General features: G+C 39.7%; 1 protein-coding gene across 7 annotated transcripts in view; it reads left to right on the top strand.

The window, feature by feature from the left end:
- The window catches only part of SPAG17 (sperm associated antigen 17), a 275,909-nt gene that overhangs the window by 228,509 nt on the left and 27,861 nt on the right, over positions 1-19,539 (top strand). For 6 of the 7 annotated variants that reach the window (XM_035252595.3, XM_009001977.4, XM_009001979.4 and 3 more), the window contains 11 exons: positions 1,764-1,909; positions 2,308-2,438; positions 4,179-4,303; positions 6,512-6,694; positions 7,634-7,747; positions 8,245-8,290; positions 10,415-10,514; positions 10,738-10,785; positions 14,402-14,501; positions 15,258-15,360; positions 17,736-17,867. In XM_035252595.3, coding sequence (XP_035108486.3) covers positions 1,764-1,909; positions 2,308-2,438; positions 4,179-4,303; positions 6,512-6,694; positions 7,634-7,747; positions 8,245-8,290; positions 10,415-10,514; positions 10,738-10,785; positions 14,402-14,501; positions 15,258-15,360; positions 17,736-17,867 — 1,228 coding nt within the window. The remainder of the gene's footprint in view (positions 1-1,763; positions 1,910-2,307; positions 2,439-4,178; positions 4,304-6,511; positions 6,695-7,633; positions 7,748-8,244; positions 8,291-10,414; positions 10,515-10,737; positions 10,786-14,401; positions 14,502-15,257; positions 15,361-17,735; positions 17,868-19,539) is intronic. The other variant, XM_009001976.4, reaches the window with a different exon arrangement.

Raw genomic sequence — 19,539 nt, 5'->3', positions numbered from 1 at the left:
TTCTAAAATTCACATAAAACCAAAGAAACGAGACAGCTCAAATAGCCAAAGCAATCCTAAGCAAAAAGAACAAAGGGGGAGGCGTCACATTACATGACTTCAGCTATACTACAGGGCTACGGTAACCAAAACAGAATGGTATGACACACAGAGCAATGGAACAGAATGGAGACACCAAAATAAAGTTGCACACCTGCAATCATCTGATCTTCAACAAAACCAACAAAAACAAGCAATGAGGAAAGGACTCTCTCGTCAATAAATGGCCTTGGGATAAATGGCTGACCATATGCAGAAAGTTGAAACTAGACCCTTTCACTACACCATATACAACAGTTGTCTCAAGATGTATTAAAGACTTAAATGTAAAACCTGAACTATGAAAACCCTTGAAGAAAACCCAGAACAAACCACTCTGGTCATAGACTCCGACCAAGATTTCATGACAAAGACACCTAAACCAATTGCAACAAAAGCAAAAATTAGCCAATGGGACCCAATTAAACTAAAAAGCTTCTGCACAGCGAAAGAAACTGTCTGCAGACTAAACACACAACCTACGGGATGGGAGGGAATATTTCCCTCTTTGCCTTTCAATACCACAACTACCCGCTCCCCTCTGGGTCAGGCACTGGCGCAGCTGGCCCCTTGTTTGTCTATAGCCCGTGAACTCAGAGTGGTTTCATATATGCTTAAACTGTTTTTGAAAAAGCAAAAGCAGAAGACACATAAAATGATAGGAAATACAAACCTCCATGTCGTTTCACTGGAACGCGGTCATCTCATTTGCTGACATACTGTCCATGGCTGCTTTCCACAGTGACGGCAGCGTTGAGTAGCTGCGGCAGAGAATGTATAGCCTGCAAACTCTAAAATGTTTACTGCCTTGCCTGTGACAAAAAGCATTTGCCAACCATTGCTCTAGACATGTATTTATTATTCTTTTTTACTTCTCCTCCAACAGTGGTATTTTCTCTATCAGCTGGTAGGTATGAAATTATTTTTTAGATTTGGAGTTACACAACAGAATTCCTAATTTTGCTCTGATATGCAGATGAGCCCCGATCCAGCGGATTTTTTCTTTGCTAAGTAACTGAAACGCTTCACAGCATGAGTTCAAACTGACAAATTTGAATTTACGACAAATGGCAGTACAAACCTAAAGCTCCAGGCCCTCTGGGCCGAGCATTCTTCTGGGCATCGATACTCCTCTTGGCATCCCCTTCAGTGCTCTTGCAGAATGAATCACACCCCTTCCTGGAGAGACCCACAGCATACCTAGACAGTAATAAAGAGCTAGAACTCCTTTCTCAGACCATGCTGATACCAAATCTGTTTCCCTATGTACTCTACCCATGAGCCGCAATTCTGTGTTTGACATCCCAGAGTATAAGCCCTTTCCACGCATAGGTCCTTTCAAAGAAACCTAGACAACTATGGCATGAGCACCCATTCCTCCATGTTTAAATCGCCAGTTCCTTGAACCTGTCCTCATAGTGTGAGGTTTCGAGTATCCTCCCCATCCTGTTCACTTCACTCTGAATACGTTCCAGCTGTGTTCCTGCTCTAGGTGTCATTTATAAGCAGTTATGCTGCCAGGCCTTTACTTTTACTAATGTCGTCTCTACTTCATAAACAATGCCTTGCTAATAAACATCTCCGATTTTCTGAGTAAACCCCCTAAATCACCTGTTTCTCAAATTGGATCAGCAGAAACATCGGCATTATGATTCTTTCGGTTGCTTACATGCCTTATCCCTTAGGTCACGGCTGATGGTAGCCTATCAACTATATTACCCGAGAAAAAATCGGAAGACCATTTAAAGGGAAAAACTGAGAGTTATGAGAGTTTATCCTCTATTCACCTTGAAAAGAATCATCAGCACATCTGTGGTGAACACGTCCCCAGGTAAAATAATAACACCATAATTTTGCTTTTTTTTTTGAGACAGAGTTTCGCTCTTGTTACCCAGGCTGGAGTGCAAATGGCGCGATCTCGGCTCACCGCAACCTCCGCCTCCTGGGTTCAGGCAATTCTCCTGCCTCAGCCTCCCGAGTAGCTGGGATTACAGGCACGCACCACCATGCCCAGCTAATTTTTTGTATTTTTAGTAGAGATGGGGTTTCACCATGTTGACCAGGATGGTCTCGATCTCTTGACCTCGTGATCCACCCGCCTCGGCCTCCCAAAGTGCTGGGATTACAGGCGTGAGCCACTGCGCCCAGCCAATTTTGCTTTTAATTCTAAGTTCAAGAAGCATTTTAATTGAATACTTCAATTGATGATATTTTTATTTCTTCAAATAGGTTTTTTGTTATCTATGCTGATGGATCAGGAATGGAACTTCTTCGAGACAGTGACATAGAAGAATATCTATCTTTGGCATATAAAGAATCAAATACTGTTGTTCTCCAAGAAGCAGTGCAGGAACAGCCGGGTAGAGGACCCATACTGTCTGGAGTGCACTGTGTCTCTTAGCCGATTCTCATCCTTCTTACTATCCAGTCTACCTTTGTGTCTTCTTACATTTTCCACTTTCCCCCCTTTCTGCTCTACTTCCCACCTGGCCATGTCAACTTATTTATATAGCTACTTGAATTTAGGTGTGTATCAATATGTATCTGAGCACCAGTCTGTGTAAGCTGAGTATGTATCCCTCCTCTCCTATAAGCAGATTTGTGTCTGTATTTAGGTATGTACCAAAGTTCTGATTTATTAGTTCATTTCATCTTGATAAGAAAAAAACAAAGAAAGTGAGATGTCTCTTGTAAATTCATTTTTTTGGTCATTTTGAAGATGTTGCTTTGATGAAATTGATATGTGAGTTATAATGCCAACCTGAAACACCTGATAAGTTACATAAGCTATATTCATTAGGTAAACCTAGGTTGTTTTCATCAACTTCAAGGAAATGTGTGTGTTGCTGGAGGTTAGAGATACATATTGCATTAAGCAACGACCATCCAATACTTGTGTATTTAAATATAGATATAAGCCTACATATTATCTGTGCACAAAACCTGTGTGCTGTGCCTAGGTTTATGTGTTGTATTTGTTTTTTTCATCTTTTCTCTGTGTTTTTGGATACAATTTGTGTGCATTCATGAATAAGCCTGCATTTCTGCGCTGTTACAACTCTTAGTGTGCATGACATTAATACACCTTGCTCTTGGTGAATCTAGAACACGGGGGACTCTGGCTGGCCCCCAGTCAGTGTGGTGCACGTATGGAACTGTGGGAGAATAAGAATTCATGTCACACTGGTTTACTAGTCATTTAACCAGCCTCTACTTGGCAAACCGCCATGTGCTAAACACTGGCTGGGTGTTAGGAACATGATGGTGAACTAAAACAAGCCTGGACCCTGTTTCCATGGAGCTTGTAGGTTACTGGGAGAGATAGTTGTTAGTTATAAAGTCACACGACTGTATGACTGCAAGTTGGGATAAGGTCCATGAAGGAAAGGAACATAGATATATGAGAGAATCTAGCAGAAGAAACTGACATCGTCTAGGCTTCCTGGAAGACACCTGAGCCAAGAGCAAGTGGGTTAATCAGAGTAAGAGAGCGCTTTCTTGGAAAAGGAAACATAGAGGAGAAGCATAAAGCATTGGAAAACGTGGGTTGGAGGAAGAGCAAAGTAGCTGAAGCACAGAGGGGAAGAACAGCACAAGTTGAGGTAGGGGCAAAAGTATGTTAAGGACCGTGTTTTATCTCATGAGCAATGTGAAGACCTAAGAATTTTAATCATGGACTAACATAATCAGTTACCCCGGCTGCAGGGGAAGGTTCATTCACAGCGTACGCATAGGTGGCAAAGCCAGTTGTTGCTGTGCTCTAGAAGAGGACCTTTCGGAAGCACATAAAGTAGGGTTCGCAGAGGAGAGAAGATGCACTCATCAAGGTTATTGGAGAACTGTCATACCTTGTATGTGGTCGGCGAGGGACAGTGAGGTGTCAGTGAATACTTCCAGGTGACCTAAATCCCGCCTCTAGGTGTTAACAGTGACTGAAAGCTTCCTCCTTCTTGTTTGATTGTAAGGTTCCTAAGTATAGTCATTGTATCTCATTAATCTTTCATGTCTAAGGCTGTTCAGAAAGAGCTTGTTGAATTTAGTGAATGCGTTTTCATTTTCTCCGATGGGTCACGGTCTTCTGACAACTCTCTTTGAACCAGGCACCCTGAGCATCACAGTCCTCCGTCCTGTCCATGAGGCATCACCATGGCTAATAAAAAAGGAAGATGCAATTGTTCCTCCTAATCTCCAGTCAAGGTCATGGGAAACATTTCCCTCAGTTGAGGTATATATTTTTTTCCAAAAAGTCATTTTATTGACATATACTTCCAGCAGTGGACCAGAGTCCTAGGTCTCCTCCCACATATTCATATATTTTTATTTGTATGTAAATTGTTAATGTGCTCAAGGAGTTTTATATCTGAAGATCCTAACATCTGTAGATGTGGCAACAGCGTTTTAGAGGAATATTCCTAGCTAGCTAATTTGTTTTATTTCTTTTATCCTGTATGGCAGGCTTGAACATCTTCCTAAAATATGAAAACATCCTTTCTGAGTAAGCCAGGTTACACCTCCTCTGTCATGGAATTACTGACATAATATCATACAGTAATCTTTCCTTCTACCATTTCTTATTTATTTTATATTTTGTAAAATTTATTTTTTTTATTTTTAATTATACTTTAAGTTCTGGGGTACATGCACAGAACATGCAGGTCTGTTACATAGGTATACATGTTCCGTGGTGGTTTGCTGCACCCATTACCCCGTCATTTACACGAGGTATTTCTCCTAACGCTATCCCTCCCCTATCTCCTCACCCCCTGCTGCCCCTCCCCTAGCCCCCCAACTCCAACAGGCCCTGTGTGTGATGTTCCCCTCCCTGTAACCATGTGTTCTCATTGCTCAACACCCACCTATGAGTGAGAACATGTGGTGTTTGGTTTTCTGTTCTTATGTCAGTTTGCTGAGAATGATGGTTTCCAGCTTTATCCATGTCCATGCAAAGGACATGACTCATCCTTTTTTATGGCTGCATAGTATTCCACGGTGTATATGTGCCACATTTTCTTTATCCAGTCTATCTTATTTGTTAATTTTAACATACAATATTGGATCTTTTACTCTTCCTTTTTTTCTTCATATATTAAAAATGCACAAATTAAGAATAATATGAAGGATTGTACAGAGATTTGCAATTGCAATGTTAGAAAATAAACATTGTAATGATGTCAGATAAGAGAAGCCACACTTAAATTTTTTTAAATAAAATAAAATGTCTTGGATAAGAATCGATGAAGTCCTGCATCTTACATAATTTGCCATTTCATTTTACAAGCAATTTATGTCAAACAGCCAACATATTGTCGGGTGTTAATTAAATCAGTAAAGATATTGATAATATGATTCGAGATTGATAGTAGTGTTAATTGACGTAATGTTTTTTGTTGTGATCATTTTTGCTGTCCTACACTAAATCTTGTAATAGCAAGCATGTATGATGAACACTTAAGATTGCAATGGCCTCCTAGCCCTATGGTTAAATTTGGTGACTACAGTCAACATGGTAAGATGAAGGAGACTAGAAGTCGGGTCCTAATTCTACCTCTCATTCATGTGGGATCTAGGACAAGTCACACTTGTCCCAGAGTCTCCATTTTCTTTTCTGAAAATGAGGAGTTCACGCCAAATGGCACACTAAGGCTCTATCCAAATTGTAGACACCATATGACGACAAAGGGTGTGCCGTATCTAAGATTACTGAAGGAAGTTTATTCTCATCCTCTGAAACTCTTATGCTCTGACCTTCTACATTTGGTGGGAGAGACCCGGGCCTGCAAAGCCCCTATGTGGCTGTCACCATCCAGGCCTTTCAAAATGAAGCACATCCAGCACACTTGAGGACATAGGGCAGCAAAGCACACCATTCCTGAAAATCATGAGTATAACATATAGATGTGAGTTAACTCCAACATAGATTTTCTGCCCCAGAGATCCTCAGACTCTGGAGGCATGCTCCATCTAGAGTGAACTCAAAGATGGCCCACATCTGTGGAATTATTTCTCTTGCAAAGAATCTTTCTGGGTCAAAACGAACACAGAATCTAAAAGTGAAAGATTGCTCAATTCCAGATGTCTTCAGCTACTCGTGGGTACTAAGCAATAGCCACATGCATTTGTCATAGGCTAGGCTGCTGTTACATCATCATGGCACAGTATTGCTTAGCACTCTCTACATTCTACCCAGGACACCATGCAACAGGATGTTTAAATAGCCAGTGTTTGGGTAACAGAAACAAAGAGGAAAGCATGCCCTGTTCTGTTACCGATTTTCCTTATATTTGCAGAACTTTTTGAGGTATGGATTTTTTTTCATCACTGTGTTCCTAAAAAGTTATTATGATATCTACATAATAAATGTACAGTTAAAACATTTTGAATGTGAAAACATTCTGATTTCTTTGGTGGTTTTATTGCTTTGTTATGTTAACAGAAAAAAACTTCAGGACCTCGGTTTGGCACTCAGATTTGGAAGGGCCTTTGCACTAAGTCCAAACAGCTAGTGAGTGCCCCAGGTGCCTTACTCAAGAGCCCCAGTGTGCTACAGATGCGTCAGTTCATGCAGCATGAGGTCATAAAGAATGAGGTGAAACTGAGGCTGCAGGCTTCCCTTAAGGTAATGGAATCTAGATAACCCGACCCAAAAGAATCAGAAGCAGAGCAATCGTTGCTCTTGGTTTCCTAAGAAACCTGAAATTATGTAATTCTACCAGTATTTACCTAGTGCAACACAAGGATGTCAGTCTTTCACAGTAGAGCGTTGAGAGGTAGAAAATACTTAGTGGTTCCCATAAGGTGTAGAAATCTTTAAGCCCCAAAGACATTGAGAAAGTAAAAAATTTTTGTAAGTGATTCCTATATAGAGTCCTTCATCCGTGTCACCATATAGAAAATTGATGTAGTGACCACTGGAAAAAGACAGAGCCACATATTAATATAATATTTGTCTGTGGAGGAAAATGATTGCTGGCTTTGGAAGCGGTCTAAGAATGTTAAATCCATAGTTAATTGTGTGATCACGTCTATAACATGTCAAGTTGTTGACTCCCTCAGTACAGGGATGGTATGTGTTTTGCTAATGGTTATATGCCTAGCACCTGGCACAGAGCAGGGGATTATTAGTTATGAAGATGGATCAAATACTCATGGAAAAAATAAAATATATTTCTCTTGGAAGCAAAGACATGAACCAGGCAAATTCCATTCACAGATAAAATAGAAGACTATACCTGAAAGGATCCTAAATGTCATCTAACCCAACTCTGTCCATTTTATTGATGAGGACAGTTAAGCACAGAGTTAATAGGGCCTCTCTGAGGTCCCCATACAGCTCTGTCCTGTGGCCCTTACAACTTTGCTTTTGGACTTTTGAAGTTTTATTCCACTAACATATTAAGGAAATGTCTTTTCAGATTCTTTGAATAGCAAACAATTGTTGAGTATTGTAAACCTATAGATTCTTCATTTTTGGGTAATATTTCAAGTTGATGACCATTTTGGTGTCTCTCTACCTAATTCCTGGCTTTTATCTATTTATTTTATTCTGCTAATTTAGGATTACATAAACCATATTCTAAAGAAAGAAGATGAGCTGCAGGAAATGATGGTTAAAGATTCCAGAACTGAGGAGGAGAGAGGCAATGCTGCTGATCTCCTCAAGCTGGTTATGGTAAGAAAATGCCTTGTATACCTATGTTCTTACGATTGTTTCAGTATTAAATGTTTCAAGACAAAATATCATTAAGGAATAGCTGCTTCTGCCACTTCTATGAAGCATTTGTTCCCTCCTCATAATTTTTAATTTTTGAGGAAATCTGTTTCTCTATACATTTCAGGCTCTTCTTTCATAAATAAGTCTTAAGGTCCTTAAACAAAATTTTTATTGTCTTCAAAAGAATTGAAATTTATTAAAATGCTGAATGAACTAATAAATGAAACAGGAAAGAAGAGGAAAAAGGAATTTTTACAACTTAAAATTATTTCCATTTTTAGAAATTAGTTAAGTGAAAGGAATGACCTACAGAAATTAAATTTATATCAGTATTTTAAAACTAATTCATTTTATAGTAGTTTTCACAAAAGATCAACTTGAGAGAATGTTTCTAAACAAATAAGTCTTGTAAGTAATATAATCGTCACCCTTAAGTAATTCTATCTTCATTTCAGTCTTTCCCTAAAATGGAGGAAGCTACAAAAAGCCATGTTAGTGAAGGTAAGTTGCATTTAATATTCTTCTGCCATGTATTTTCAAATTTCAAAGGAATAATCTTATATACACTTGTCTTGAAGTTTACACTTATCTTCAAGATAACAAGACACCATGGACATATCTCCATTCTCATATTGGCCATGTTGTAGTGGTGGTTTATTTTTTGAGCATTTTTTCATATGTTTTTTGGCCTCATGTATGTCTTCTTTTGTAAAGTGTCTGCTCATATCCTTTGCCCACTTTTGAATGGGGTTGTTTTTTACTTGTATATCCGTTTTAGTTCTTTGTAGATTCTGGATATCAGCCCTTTGTCAGATGGGTAGATTGCAAAAATGTTTTTCCCATTCTGTTGGTTATGGTTCACTCTAATGATTGGATGTTTGACCCCTTTAAATCGCATGTTGAAATTTGATCCCCAGGCCAGGCCTGGTGGCTTGTGCCTGTAACCCTAGCAAAAGGGTTTGGAAAGCCAAAGTGGGTGGATCTCTTGAGCCCAGGAGGTTGAGATCAGCCTGGGCAATGTGGTGAAACCCCATCTCTACAGAAAATTAAAAAAAAAAAATTAGTCGGGTGTCGTGGTGTGTGCCTGTGGTCCCACCTCCTCTGAGTGCTTTTGCCTGGTGGGTGGTGGTTGCAATGACTGGAGATCATGCCACTGCATTCAAGCCTGAGCAACAGAGCAAGAGCCTGTCTCCAAAAGAAAAAGAAAAAAGAAAAGAAATTTGATCCCCAATGTTGGAGGGAGGTGGGGCCCAATAGGAGGTATTTGGGTCAAAGGGGTGGATCCCTCATGAATAGTTTGGTGCCCTCTGTCCTCTTGGTGGTGACTGAATTCACACTCTATTGGTTGCCATGAGAGCTGGTTGGTAAAATGAATCTGGCATCTTCCCTCTCTCTGTTGCTTCCTTTTTCATTATCTGGTCTCCGTACATGTGAGTTCCCCTTCCCCCACTCTCATGAGTGGAAGTAGCCTAAGGCCCTCACCAGAAGCAGATGTCAGCTTCTTGTAGAGCCTGCAGAATGTGAGCCAAAGAAGCCTCTTTTCTGTATGAATTACACAGCCTCAGGTATTATTTTATAGCGACAAAAACAGGCTAAGACACAGTTTGTCCCTAGAAGCCTGGAATATACTTCTACTAAAAAGCTGTTTGTTTATCTGAAATTCAGATTTAACCAGGGGCCTTATAGTTGATCTGGCAACCCTATCCTGTAGCTTTTGAACTTTTACCTGTGGGACAAAGCAACAGGCACAACAAAGAAAAACACATCCGTTTTTGAAAAGTGAAACACAAACTAACACATGTTTTGAAACAAACAATTCTGGGAAGGAAACAGCTCTTGCATACCTATAGCTGTCCCTGACACGTAATTAAAATGATCCTAGTAAACATTCCCCCATAGTGTTTTCTAAAACACTCATCTATGAGAAGGATCCTTCAAAAATGAGTTTCATATTAAAATACATTTGGATAATGCTTCATATTGTCTTGTTTTCTGAGAGAGCCACAATGTACATTAATTAACGAACGATGCAGGAAAGTAACGAAACCTATTTCACCTTGTATATGTCGGTGTTTCCCAAGGTCATATGACCACGAAGCATGCCAACCTTTCCCTTTTCTTAGTCTCCCTTTGACACCCCACCAGGATCATGTTTTGCGAATGAACTCTGAGAATCGCTGCCTAAGCTGTTGAACAACTATTGTTGTATATTCATGTTCTTAGATTCAGGAAGCAGGAAAATATTCAGAAGAGCAATTTCAATATGACGGTTAATTTGTTTTAAGATTGCTGCTTCAGATATTCCACTTAACTGAATTTTAAGGAAATTATCTGAATTTTAAGGAAATTCAGTTAAGTGGAATATCGCTTCCCCTAATAATATGGGATAAATGAGATATCACTGCATTTTACATTTTAACTGTAAGCTGTATGTTTTCTAGTAGGAGATTTCATAAAAGTAGTCTAGTTTACTGTTGTATTTCAGCTTTGTCATGTAAACCCCAGTAAACACTTGATGGATTAAATATAGGCTCTTAATAGGCATCTCAAATGAGTAATTGTGTACTGATTGCGTGTTGCCCTATAAAGAAGTGGGGATAAAGTTGAATATATTCATGTTTAAAGTTGCAGCTCACCTAACCGATTTATACAAGCAATCTTTGGCTACGCCTCCAAAATGCCCACCAGACACATTTGGCAAAGATTTCTTTGAGAAGACATGGAGGTAAGCTAATGCAATCATGTGTTCTAGTTAGTATTAGGCATGCAATGGTTGGGGAAATGGGATATGCAGTTGCTATAACTTTGGGTGATTACGTCAATGAATTCACAGCCCTTCATCTCGCATAATATTAACAATTCATCATATAGTAGTGGGGGGTTTTGTTTTTGTTTTTAAGCTGAGATCATTGCCCCTTTTCATCATATTTTCCTTTCCTTTCACATAGGCACACAGCATCCTCAAAACGCTGGAAAGAAAAGATAGACAAAACGAGGTAATTCTACCCCAAAATAAGCATAAGCGCCTGAAAAGGCCCAGAGTAATAGACTCTGAGAGTGGAATAGGTCAAAGCGTCCTACCAGGTGCCCAGGTGTTATTGAACTCTCTTCTTCAGCAGTTCTACCCAGTGGTCGTTCAGCTCTGTGTGATGACCTCACTGCCTCTTGAGGAAGCCCATTTGACCATTAGATAGATGACCTTCCTCTCCTAAGCAGGAAAGCTCTCAAGGCCCTCTCTGAGTTTTTGGTGATTCGAATATACTAATAAGTATTCTGGAACTTAATGCAGAGCACAGTCATAAACCTTCAAGGTTCTTATAATTCACAGGAGGAATGTGCTCTAAGCTTTATATGGTTTGGTTTCCTCTTAGTCCTCACTGGGGATTTCCACTCCAGCCGTCTTGTCATAGAGAGAAGCAGCCAGATATATCTGTTGAATATGTAGTAGTACATATGATACTATCTATTGTACACATTTTCATGGCCCCTTTTCAGAATGACTTCAGGATTAATATGCTTCTTCATAAAAATGTCAGGGTTGTCTTGTGAAATGTGTTAGAGGAGTGCTGAGGTGAGACTTTAAGCCTCATGGGTCACCTCCCCTCTACAAGGTCAAACTGCAGGGAGGATAGCTTAAGTTTTACATGACATGGTAGGCTTCATAAGGAAATGAAGACCCAAATAAATGGTTAGGCCTGAGTATCTTTATGCTAGATATGATGAAGAATAAACACTCATGGAGAAATACGATAGGGCACAGAAAGCATAATCTAATGGTGATAAACTGGGGGACTGTAGCAAGGTCTGTTGCTCAGATTCCTCTCTGTGTGCCTTTGTCTTCAGAGGTACAGATCCACCTTTCCTGCAGGTATTACAAGGGCACCTCCGTGGGGGGGTCTTATGAGCTGCTTAAGGGGAAGGTCAGAAATTCCTCTCTAGGTTTTATGTCCTGCTTCAGGGAAGAAGGACAGAGGGAAGGTGAGAATAACCTCCCTGCTTCTACCATTTTCTCAAATTCCTTCAGCTGAAAATATTCAGTGTTCCAAGCTGCCATATTTTAAGGTTGTGCACCTTGAAGACCATTATTCTCAGAGTATCCCTAAAAACTTCTCTGAGAGACAGTGATTGCCTGAGGGGAAAGACATTGAGAGTCGGGGGCTAGGATGTACTTCAGTATTATATACTTTTGAGTGTTCTTAAAACTGTGTACATATGCCTATACTATCTATTCAATGTTTTTAAATTTTAAAACATTAACAATTTCAAGTTTTGAATATAGGTATATAATGTTTTGAATATAAGTATATATATACCTGTATACTTATAGGTATATAATGGCAAGCCAGTGAAAGCTTGTTAAAGAAGCGTGAAAAATATAATTAGATGAGTGTCACAGAAAAAGAAGTGTTGGCAATGTGGGAAATGAACTGGGTCGAGGAAAGAGAAAGTTTCTAGGAAATAGAAGCTGGTCAGCAAATGTAAATGCCGTGGAAGAATCACAAATGAAATGAAAAAAGAATTTGGGTTTATAAGTTAGAAGGTTCATTACTTTCTTCTGTGAGAATAATTTTAAGAAAGTGGTAGGCAGCAGCCAGACTGCCGTAGATTGATGAGTGAATCCAGTGAAGCAATAGAGATGATATACTTTCAGTGGGAAGTGAAAATTGTTTAAGTAAGGTTGTATCTTGGTCATTGCTTGTCTGGTATTTCCAGACAGGCCAACTGCTATAAGAGCACTGTTCACAGATCCAATCAGCTACTTACAAAATGTGACTGACTTACAAAATGTGTGATGCTGGCTGGTTGTTTCACTTCAGGAGTTCAGTTGGCCCATCAGTTGGACTATCAAATATCTGAGGTCTCTTTCAGCTCTCACCCTGGGGGACTGACGGCTCCCTGCATGTGCAGTTGTCAAGATCGTGGGCTTGGAGGCAAGCAACCTGGGTTTTAATTTAGATTCCACCCCTTATTGGTAATGTGATTTGAAAGGGGTTACTTAACCTCTCTGTGCTTGGTTTTTCAACCCATAAAATGAGGATAAAGATAGTAACCATTGTGGAAGACAGTGTGGCGATTCCTCAAAGATCTAGAAATAGAAATTCCATTTGACCCAGCAATCCCATTACTGGGTATATACCCAAATGATTGTAAACCGATCTATTATAAAGACACGCACACGTATGTTCATTATGGCATTGTTTACAATAGCAAAGACTTGGAACCAACCCAAATGCCCATCAAAGATAGACTGGACAAAGAAAATGTGGCACATATACACCATGAAATACTACGCAGCCATAAACATACAATGAGGTCATGCCCTTTGCAGGGATATGGATGAACCTGGAAACCATCGTTCTCAGCAAACTGACACAAGAACAGAAAACCAAACACTGCATGTTCTCACTCATAAGTGGGTGTTGAACAATGAGAACACATGGACACAGGGAGGGGAGCATCACACACTGGGGTCTGTTTGGGGGTGGGGAGCTAGGGAAGGGCTGGCAGGGGTGGGGAGATTGGAGGGGGATAACATTAGGAGAATTACCTAATACAGGTGACAGGGGGCTGGAGACAGCAAACCAATCATGTAAGATCTGCACATGTACCCCAGAACTTTAAAGTAAAATTTAAAAAAATAGTAACTCATATGGTTATTATAAGATTAAATGTAAAATACTTTGCAAAACTCCTGTCGTGCGATAAGCACTTAAAAATGAAAACTATTTCAGGTAGGATTAAGTTCAGCTACCTTTAACAGAAAACCTCCAAATCAGTGCTTGTATTAAAAAGGGGCTTATTTTTCCTAATGTGAAAAAAAGTCAGAAGTGGGCAGTTGATGGTAGGAACCACCACAACATCATCAGGAATTCAGATTCCTTCCTTTTATCTGTTCAACATTCTTAGTACATGATTTCCATTCTCAAGTTCACTTTATAGTTGCAAAACCATTGCTGCAGCCTCAGCCATCATATTTCAGGAAGCAGGAAAAGACACCAGGCAAGGGCAAGGAAAAGCCTCCCGGCTGAGTTAGCCCTCTTTAAAAGCTCCGGGACACTTACCCAGTGACTTCAGTTTACATCTCATTGGTCTCCCCAGTATAGGGGTTCTGGTATTGGAAAGCAGGATTATCATCATTGCTTTTATTTCACTCTATAACCACTGACCACATTGTTCACAAATTATGCCTCATGCTTTTGTTTTTGATTTGTTTATGCTTTTTTGTTACTACTGCTACTGACATTATGAAAACCAGTATTTCTAGCTGTCATTTAAACCTCAGAGAACTGAAAAACCTCAACAAGTTTAACCATTACAGAGCTATGTGGGTTTTAGCCTTTTGAGGTCAACTATAAAATCAAACTAACACCTGGTACCATTATTTCCTGTCTTATACGAGAGTCCGATTTTAAAGTAGGAAGTGTAACTAATTCTTAAAGATGAGAAAATGAACCAAAACAACCTGACAAAAAATATCTAACAAGTTAATTCCAACAGTTTTATCGTTGGTGATTGCATTCATTTTTGTGGGAGTTAGAGCTAAAGCACAAACGGATAACACCTGAAAATGTTCTGTGTCTTCTTTTGCATAATTATGGAAACATCAACCAGGAAGGAAATTGAGACAACAAAAAATTATCTAATGGATATTAGGAACCGCATAATACCACCCTTTTTAAACTCTGAATTGAACGAGTTGTATCAGTCTCAGGTAACTGAATATAATGAACAATAATCAAATAAAAGTATTGATAGAAGCTGATATATTGCATATGTTATTATGCAATCCATCTTTCCTGCTGTTGTTTAATTCTTTCCTGCATTGACCTAGCTGACTGTTTTCTGTCAAATCCGTATTCTCAGCAGCATGTGATAGGGAAGACTCATTTCAGGTCTTGCACCTAAGCAGAAGTTCTCTGCAGTGAATTACTATCACTCCCCCATCCTGCCTTTCAGTCTTACTATTTATTACCTTCTCCTATCTATATTAAGCCTTTGTAGGCAGAATCTTTCCTATCATTATCCTCTGATAACTCATTTTGGAGTTTTCATTCAGTTAAAATTTCCTCACCCATCAGCTGTTAAGATACCACTAAGAGATTGGGAGTTCTTGGAAGCTCAGAGAGGCAGAATGATCTTCTCCTGTTCTATTTCAGCCTACCTGTAGGACCACAGCCCCAACCTTCCCCTCACTGGCCAGTTCATTAAAACTCTGATTCAAAGTGAATATTTTCAGACATTCCAAACACCCTGCATTTCTATGAAAATTCCAGAAGAAATTACAGGAAATTATGACTAGTTGACAAAAACTAGAATTGTGTTAGTCTCTTGTAGAATATTAATTTGTAAACTTTATTTTCTGGTCATTAAAAATATGTTTTCATCATTGCTTATCAATTTAACATATTTGTGACAGTTGAATTTCAGCCATGTGTAAGTCTAAAATAAGTCTTTTTTTTTCTTTCAGTATAATCATCTGGACAGTCTTTCCAAAAAACTGCCTTCTTTTACAAAGAAAAACGAAGATACAGGTGAAACAGCTGTTCAGGATACATCTGATCTTAATCTAGGTAATACATCAGCATAGCACATATTCCTGTTAAATGTCTGTGACTGAATTAATACCTAGCAGTGGCCTCTTAGCAACTATAACCAGTGATAGCTGATGACATAACCTACTGTGTGTGACCTGTATGTTACCGACCTGGCTGAGTTACATGAGAAAACTAAGATGTAAATAACATTTAGTTTTCATCCAGTGTGCTTAAAATTTGCCTAAATGCATTCAGGAGACCTGACTAATTTAAAATGCAAGGAAGTAATGAAGTTCGTTGGGGAACAGGACATTTGTAAGGTATCAAAATATCAACCCACATATACTTACAAATGATAAGAAGGAAAAAGTATCTTGACAATGGAGACATTCAGCGTTTTCTACCTTAACTAAGTAATCACACTCCTACCAACAGTAAGACGGTCTAGCAGTAAGTGAGTTCTCATGTAATGCGACGCAAAGTGCATAGACCCTTGATATGGCTTGGCTGTGTCCCCGCCCAAATCTCATCTTGAATTCCCACGTGTTGTGAGAGGTACCCAGGAGGAGATAATTGAATCATGGGGGCAGGCCTTTCTCGTGCTGTTCTCATGATAGTGAATAAGTCTCATGAGATCTAATGATTTTGTAAGGGGGAGTTCCCCTGCACAAGCTTGCTCTTTTTGCCTGCTGCCATCCATGTAAGACATGACTTGCTCCTCCTGGCCTTCCACCATGATTGTGAGGCCTCCCCAGCCATGTGGAACTGTGAGTCCAGTAAACCTTTTACCTGTAGATATACCCAGCGTTGTGTACATCTTTATAAGCAGTGTGAAAACAGACTAATACAATCCTGTAGAGAATTCTTGCCAAAAATCCTTCACCAGAATCCAAGAGGAAACAGACAAATGTCTACCAAAATGTAGATATTCTATAAGATGACCAGCCCAGCCTCTTCAAAAGTCGTCATTAAAACAAAAAAAAGGGATGATTGTTCTAAACTAAAAGAGACTGAAGTGATATAAAAACTGAATGTGAAACCTAAGCTTTGATTGGATCCTTAATTGAGGAAGAAAGAGCTATAAAAGATACTTTGGAGAAACTGCACAAGTTTAATTATGAGACTCTGTAAGAGAGGACATTGTTAAATTTCTGTTAATTTCCTGGGTAGGTGATGCTGCTGTGAGTAGGAGAATGTCTTCATTCTCAGGAGCGGCATGCTGAAGAATTTAAGGATGAAATAAAATTCAGTGCTTCCCTTTAGTAAACTGAGTAATTACCATACCCAGACAGAGGAATTTTCTACTGCACAAGGTAATACTCGACGTTCAGCTGTCTATAATGAACACAGCCAATAGAAACATCTAATTACAACAGAGTTGATAAACCAAAGATGAAGACTAGAACCATGACTTATAGATGTGATGCGGAGAAATCACAGACCAGAAGCTGGTGGCTCTTATGCTGCGTCTCAGACCTCCTGCAGCCTGGGCAGACAGCACTAAACAAGCACTGCTTATTCTCCTTTGGAAATGGAATGAGACTGTGGAAGTCTTTTCAGCACAGTACTCGAGGCAGTCAGGACTATTCAGCCAGGCTTGGCACACAGATTGAAATGTATTTGCCTCCTCAATCCTGGATAGATTCTTTAAAGTTTGTTTCCTGTTGTACCTATTTCTTAGAGAGATGCATTTAACAAAGACCTATATTTTCACAGTAATGAATGAATTAAAGTTTGGAAACTTAAAAAAAAAAAATCAGCCGGGCGCAGTGGCTCACGCTTGTAATCCCAGCACTTTGGGAGGCTGAGGCAGGTGGATCACAACTACAGGAGATCAAGACCATCCTGGCCAATATGGTGAAACTCGGTCTCTACTAAAAATACAAAAATTAGTTGGACATGGTGGCGTGCACCTGTAGTCCCAGCTACTGGGGAGGCTGAGGCAGGAGAATTGCTTGAACCCAAGAGGCGGAGGTTACAGCCGAGATTGCGCCACTGCACTCCAGCCTGGTGCCTGGTGACAGAGTGAGACTCTGTCTCAAAAAAAAAATCACATCTCAGTTGCCATTACCAGGTAAAAGTAGAAACAAATTGCTTGGCCTCTTCTACATAGCATGACAAGATGACAACTCTACTGTTTGGTCATAATGCTCATAAAGAAACAGCTAGCTCCTAGGGAGTGCGAACTTTGCAAATACTGTCCTGTTTGTTAATGGCAAAGATTATACTGTATTTTAAGAATCCCTGCCTCTTAATGGCTTCCTTATATTTAATCTTTCTAAAGAGAGTGAGAGAAAAGGTACCTTGTTCATTGTGAAGCAACTTGTTCAATATTTGTTCATATAAACATTAGCAGTCATTATATCGTTTTACAAAATATCACTTTATAAGTTTCATTTTGGGTTTTCTAGATCTCAAGCCACATAAGGTTTCAGAAGAGAAATCCTCAAGTGTGCTTAGTCTTCCAAAACCAGAGATTACTGCAGATAAGAAGGATTTCACTACTGAGAACCAAACTGAAAATTTAACAACATCTCCTGAAGGTACGGCAGTCGTTTTTAAAATCTTGTTTCTTGAAACTGAACATTATGCCTTTTTGGCATATGAGAAATTGCACTATGAGGTGTGGTTGAGAGTTACTGAAAAAAATCGAGAGGGTCACAGATCCTGGAGCTATGAAGCTTTGCAAAGGCAAGTATTTTGCCCCAGTTATGGGTGAAATAAGAGATTTACCTGGCCAACTGCAGGTAAGTCTTAACACATCAAAGTATCTCGAAAAACATTTTTGATAATGACTGCAAGTTCCAGATTGAAAGAAAGAAATACAAATACTTTATTGATGTTATTTTATTTCATTTTTACTTGCTTTTATCCCTTTTAGTTCTCTGAGAACTTGTATGATTTATTCAAGGTGAGACACCTGATAGATTTTCTGGAGTATCCAGAAATTTGGTACTTGGATTTACCTGTTATTTCAGTACTTTCCTGGTCCTGCAGGTGCTAGAAAAAAAAGCACATGAGAGGTATTTACCTTACATAGCACATAATCCTACGGGACTAGCAGAAACTGAAATACAGAATAATGTGGGATAATATCTAGTTATAATGGAGTTACATTGTGCTGATTTTTCTAAGATAATTCAATTAAACATAGCTGGTCACAAAGAGAGATAGAGAGGGTGATTTGCATTGCCCGGATAACTTTGCCACCGTTTGGTTCTTGTGGGTATGTTCTGTGCTGAACGTGAGATGGGAATCTACTGATGGGTTTCAGTTATATCTTGTAGAGCAAGTATTCTGCCACATTTATGGGTGAATTAAGAGATTTACCTCGCCAGGTGAGTGGCTCATGCCTGTAATCCCAGCACTTTGGGAGGCCAAGGCGGGCAGATCACTCAAGGCAGAGTAAGAGCCAGTAAAGGCCATTAGGAGAAGGCAGAAAGGTGGCGGAAAAACAGGAGTGTGAAATCACTGAGTGTTTTCAGTGTAGCAAGTGCTCCTGAAAGGAAGATGGGTTGAACAAGATGGAGCTCACTGGTGAAATTAACAAGGCAGCTTCCGAGTGTAGAGACGATTGCAGCCTGGGTGAAGTGGGTAATAGATAGAATGGCAGCACGAGAGTACATAGCTTTGCCCTAGAGTTTTGCTGGGAAGACTAGAGAAATGGGATTGCAGGTAAAAGAGCAATGTGTAGTCAAGGAAGGGATATTTTTCTAAAGATTAGGCATCCTAGAGCCTAATTTGCAAATGATGAGAATTTCATAGTAGAGAGAACTTGATGATGCTGGAGAGAGGAGCAGCACATTGCAAGACAGCAAGGTCCTAAAGAAGATGAGAGAGCATGGCATCTTGAGTGACAGAGTCAACCTTAGATATGAACAGGGTCACTTTATCCATAGCGACAGGAGAGAAGAGAGAGAATAGGGATACATTTGCAGGCAGCTTGATAGGTTTGGTGTGGGGATGATGGATGGGGGGATTCCTGTCTGATTGCCAAGGAGCAGAGAGAACGATAGCGCATCAAATCTATTCCAGAGAAACAGGAAAGCAAACCAAGAGCGGAAAGAATGTCCCTGCCTGTGTAAGGTGATAGTGTTGACGAGAGACATCAGTGAGCTCATATAATCGCCTGCTGGATGCGTCAGGAAAATAAGCTAGAAGAACAGGAGGTGGCAATCCAGAAAGGGTGCTGGAAACAGATTTTGAAAATGGTAG

Source organism: Callithrix jacchus, chromosome 7, assembly GCF_049354715.1.
Source record: "Callithrix jacchus isolate 240 chromosome 7, calJac240_pri, whole genome shotgun sequence".
Lineage (NCBI taxonomy): Eukaryota > Metazoa > Chordata > Mammalia > Primates > Cebidae > Callithrix > Callithrix jacchus.
Note: the sequence above shows the minus strand (reverse complement) of the source record. Positions and strands in the feature narration are given on the sequence as shown.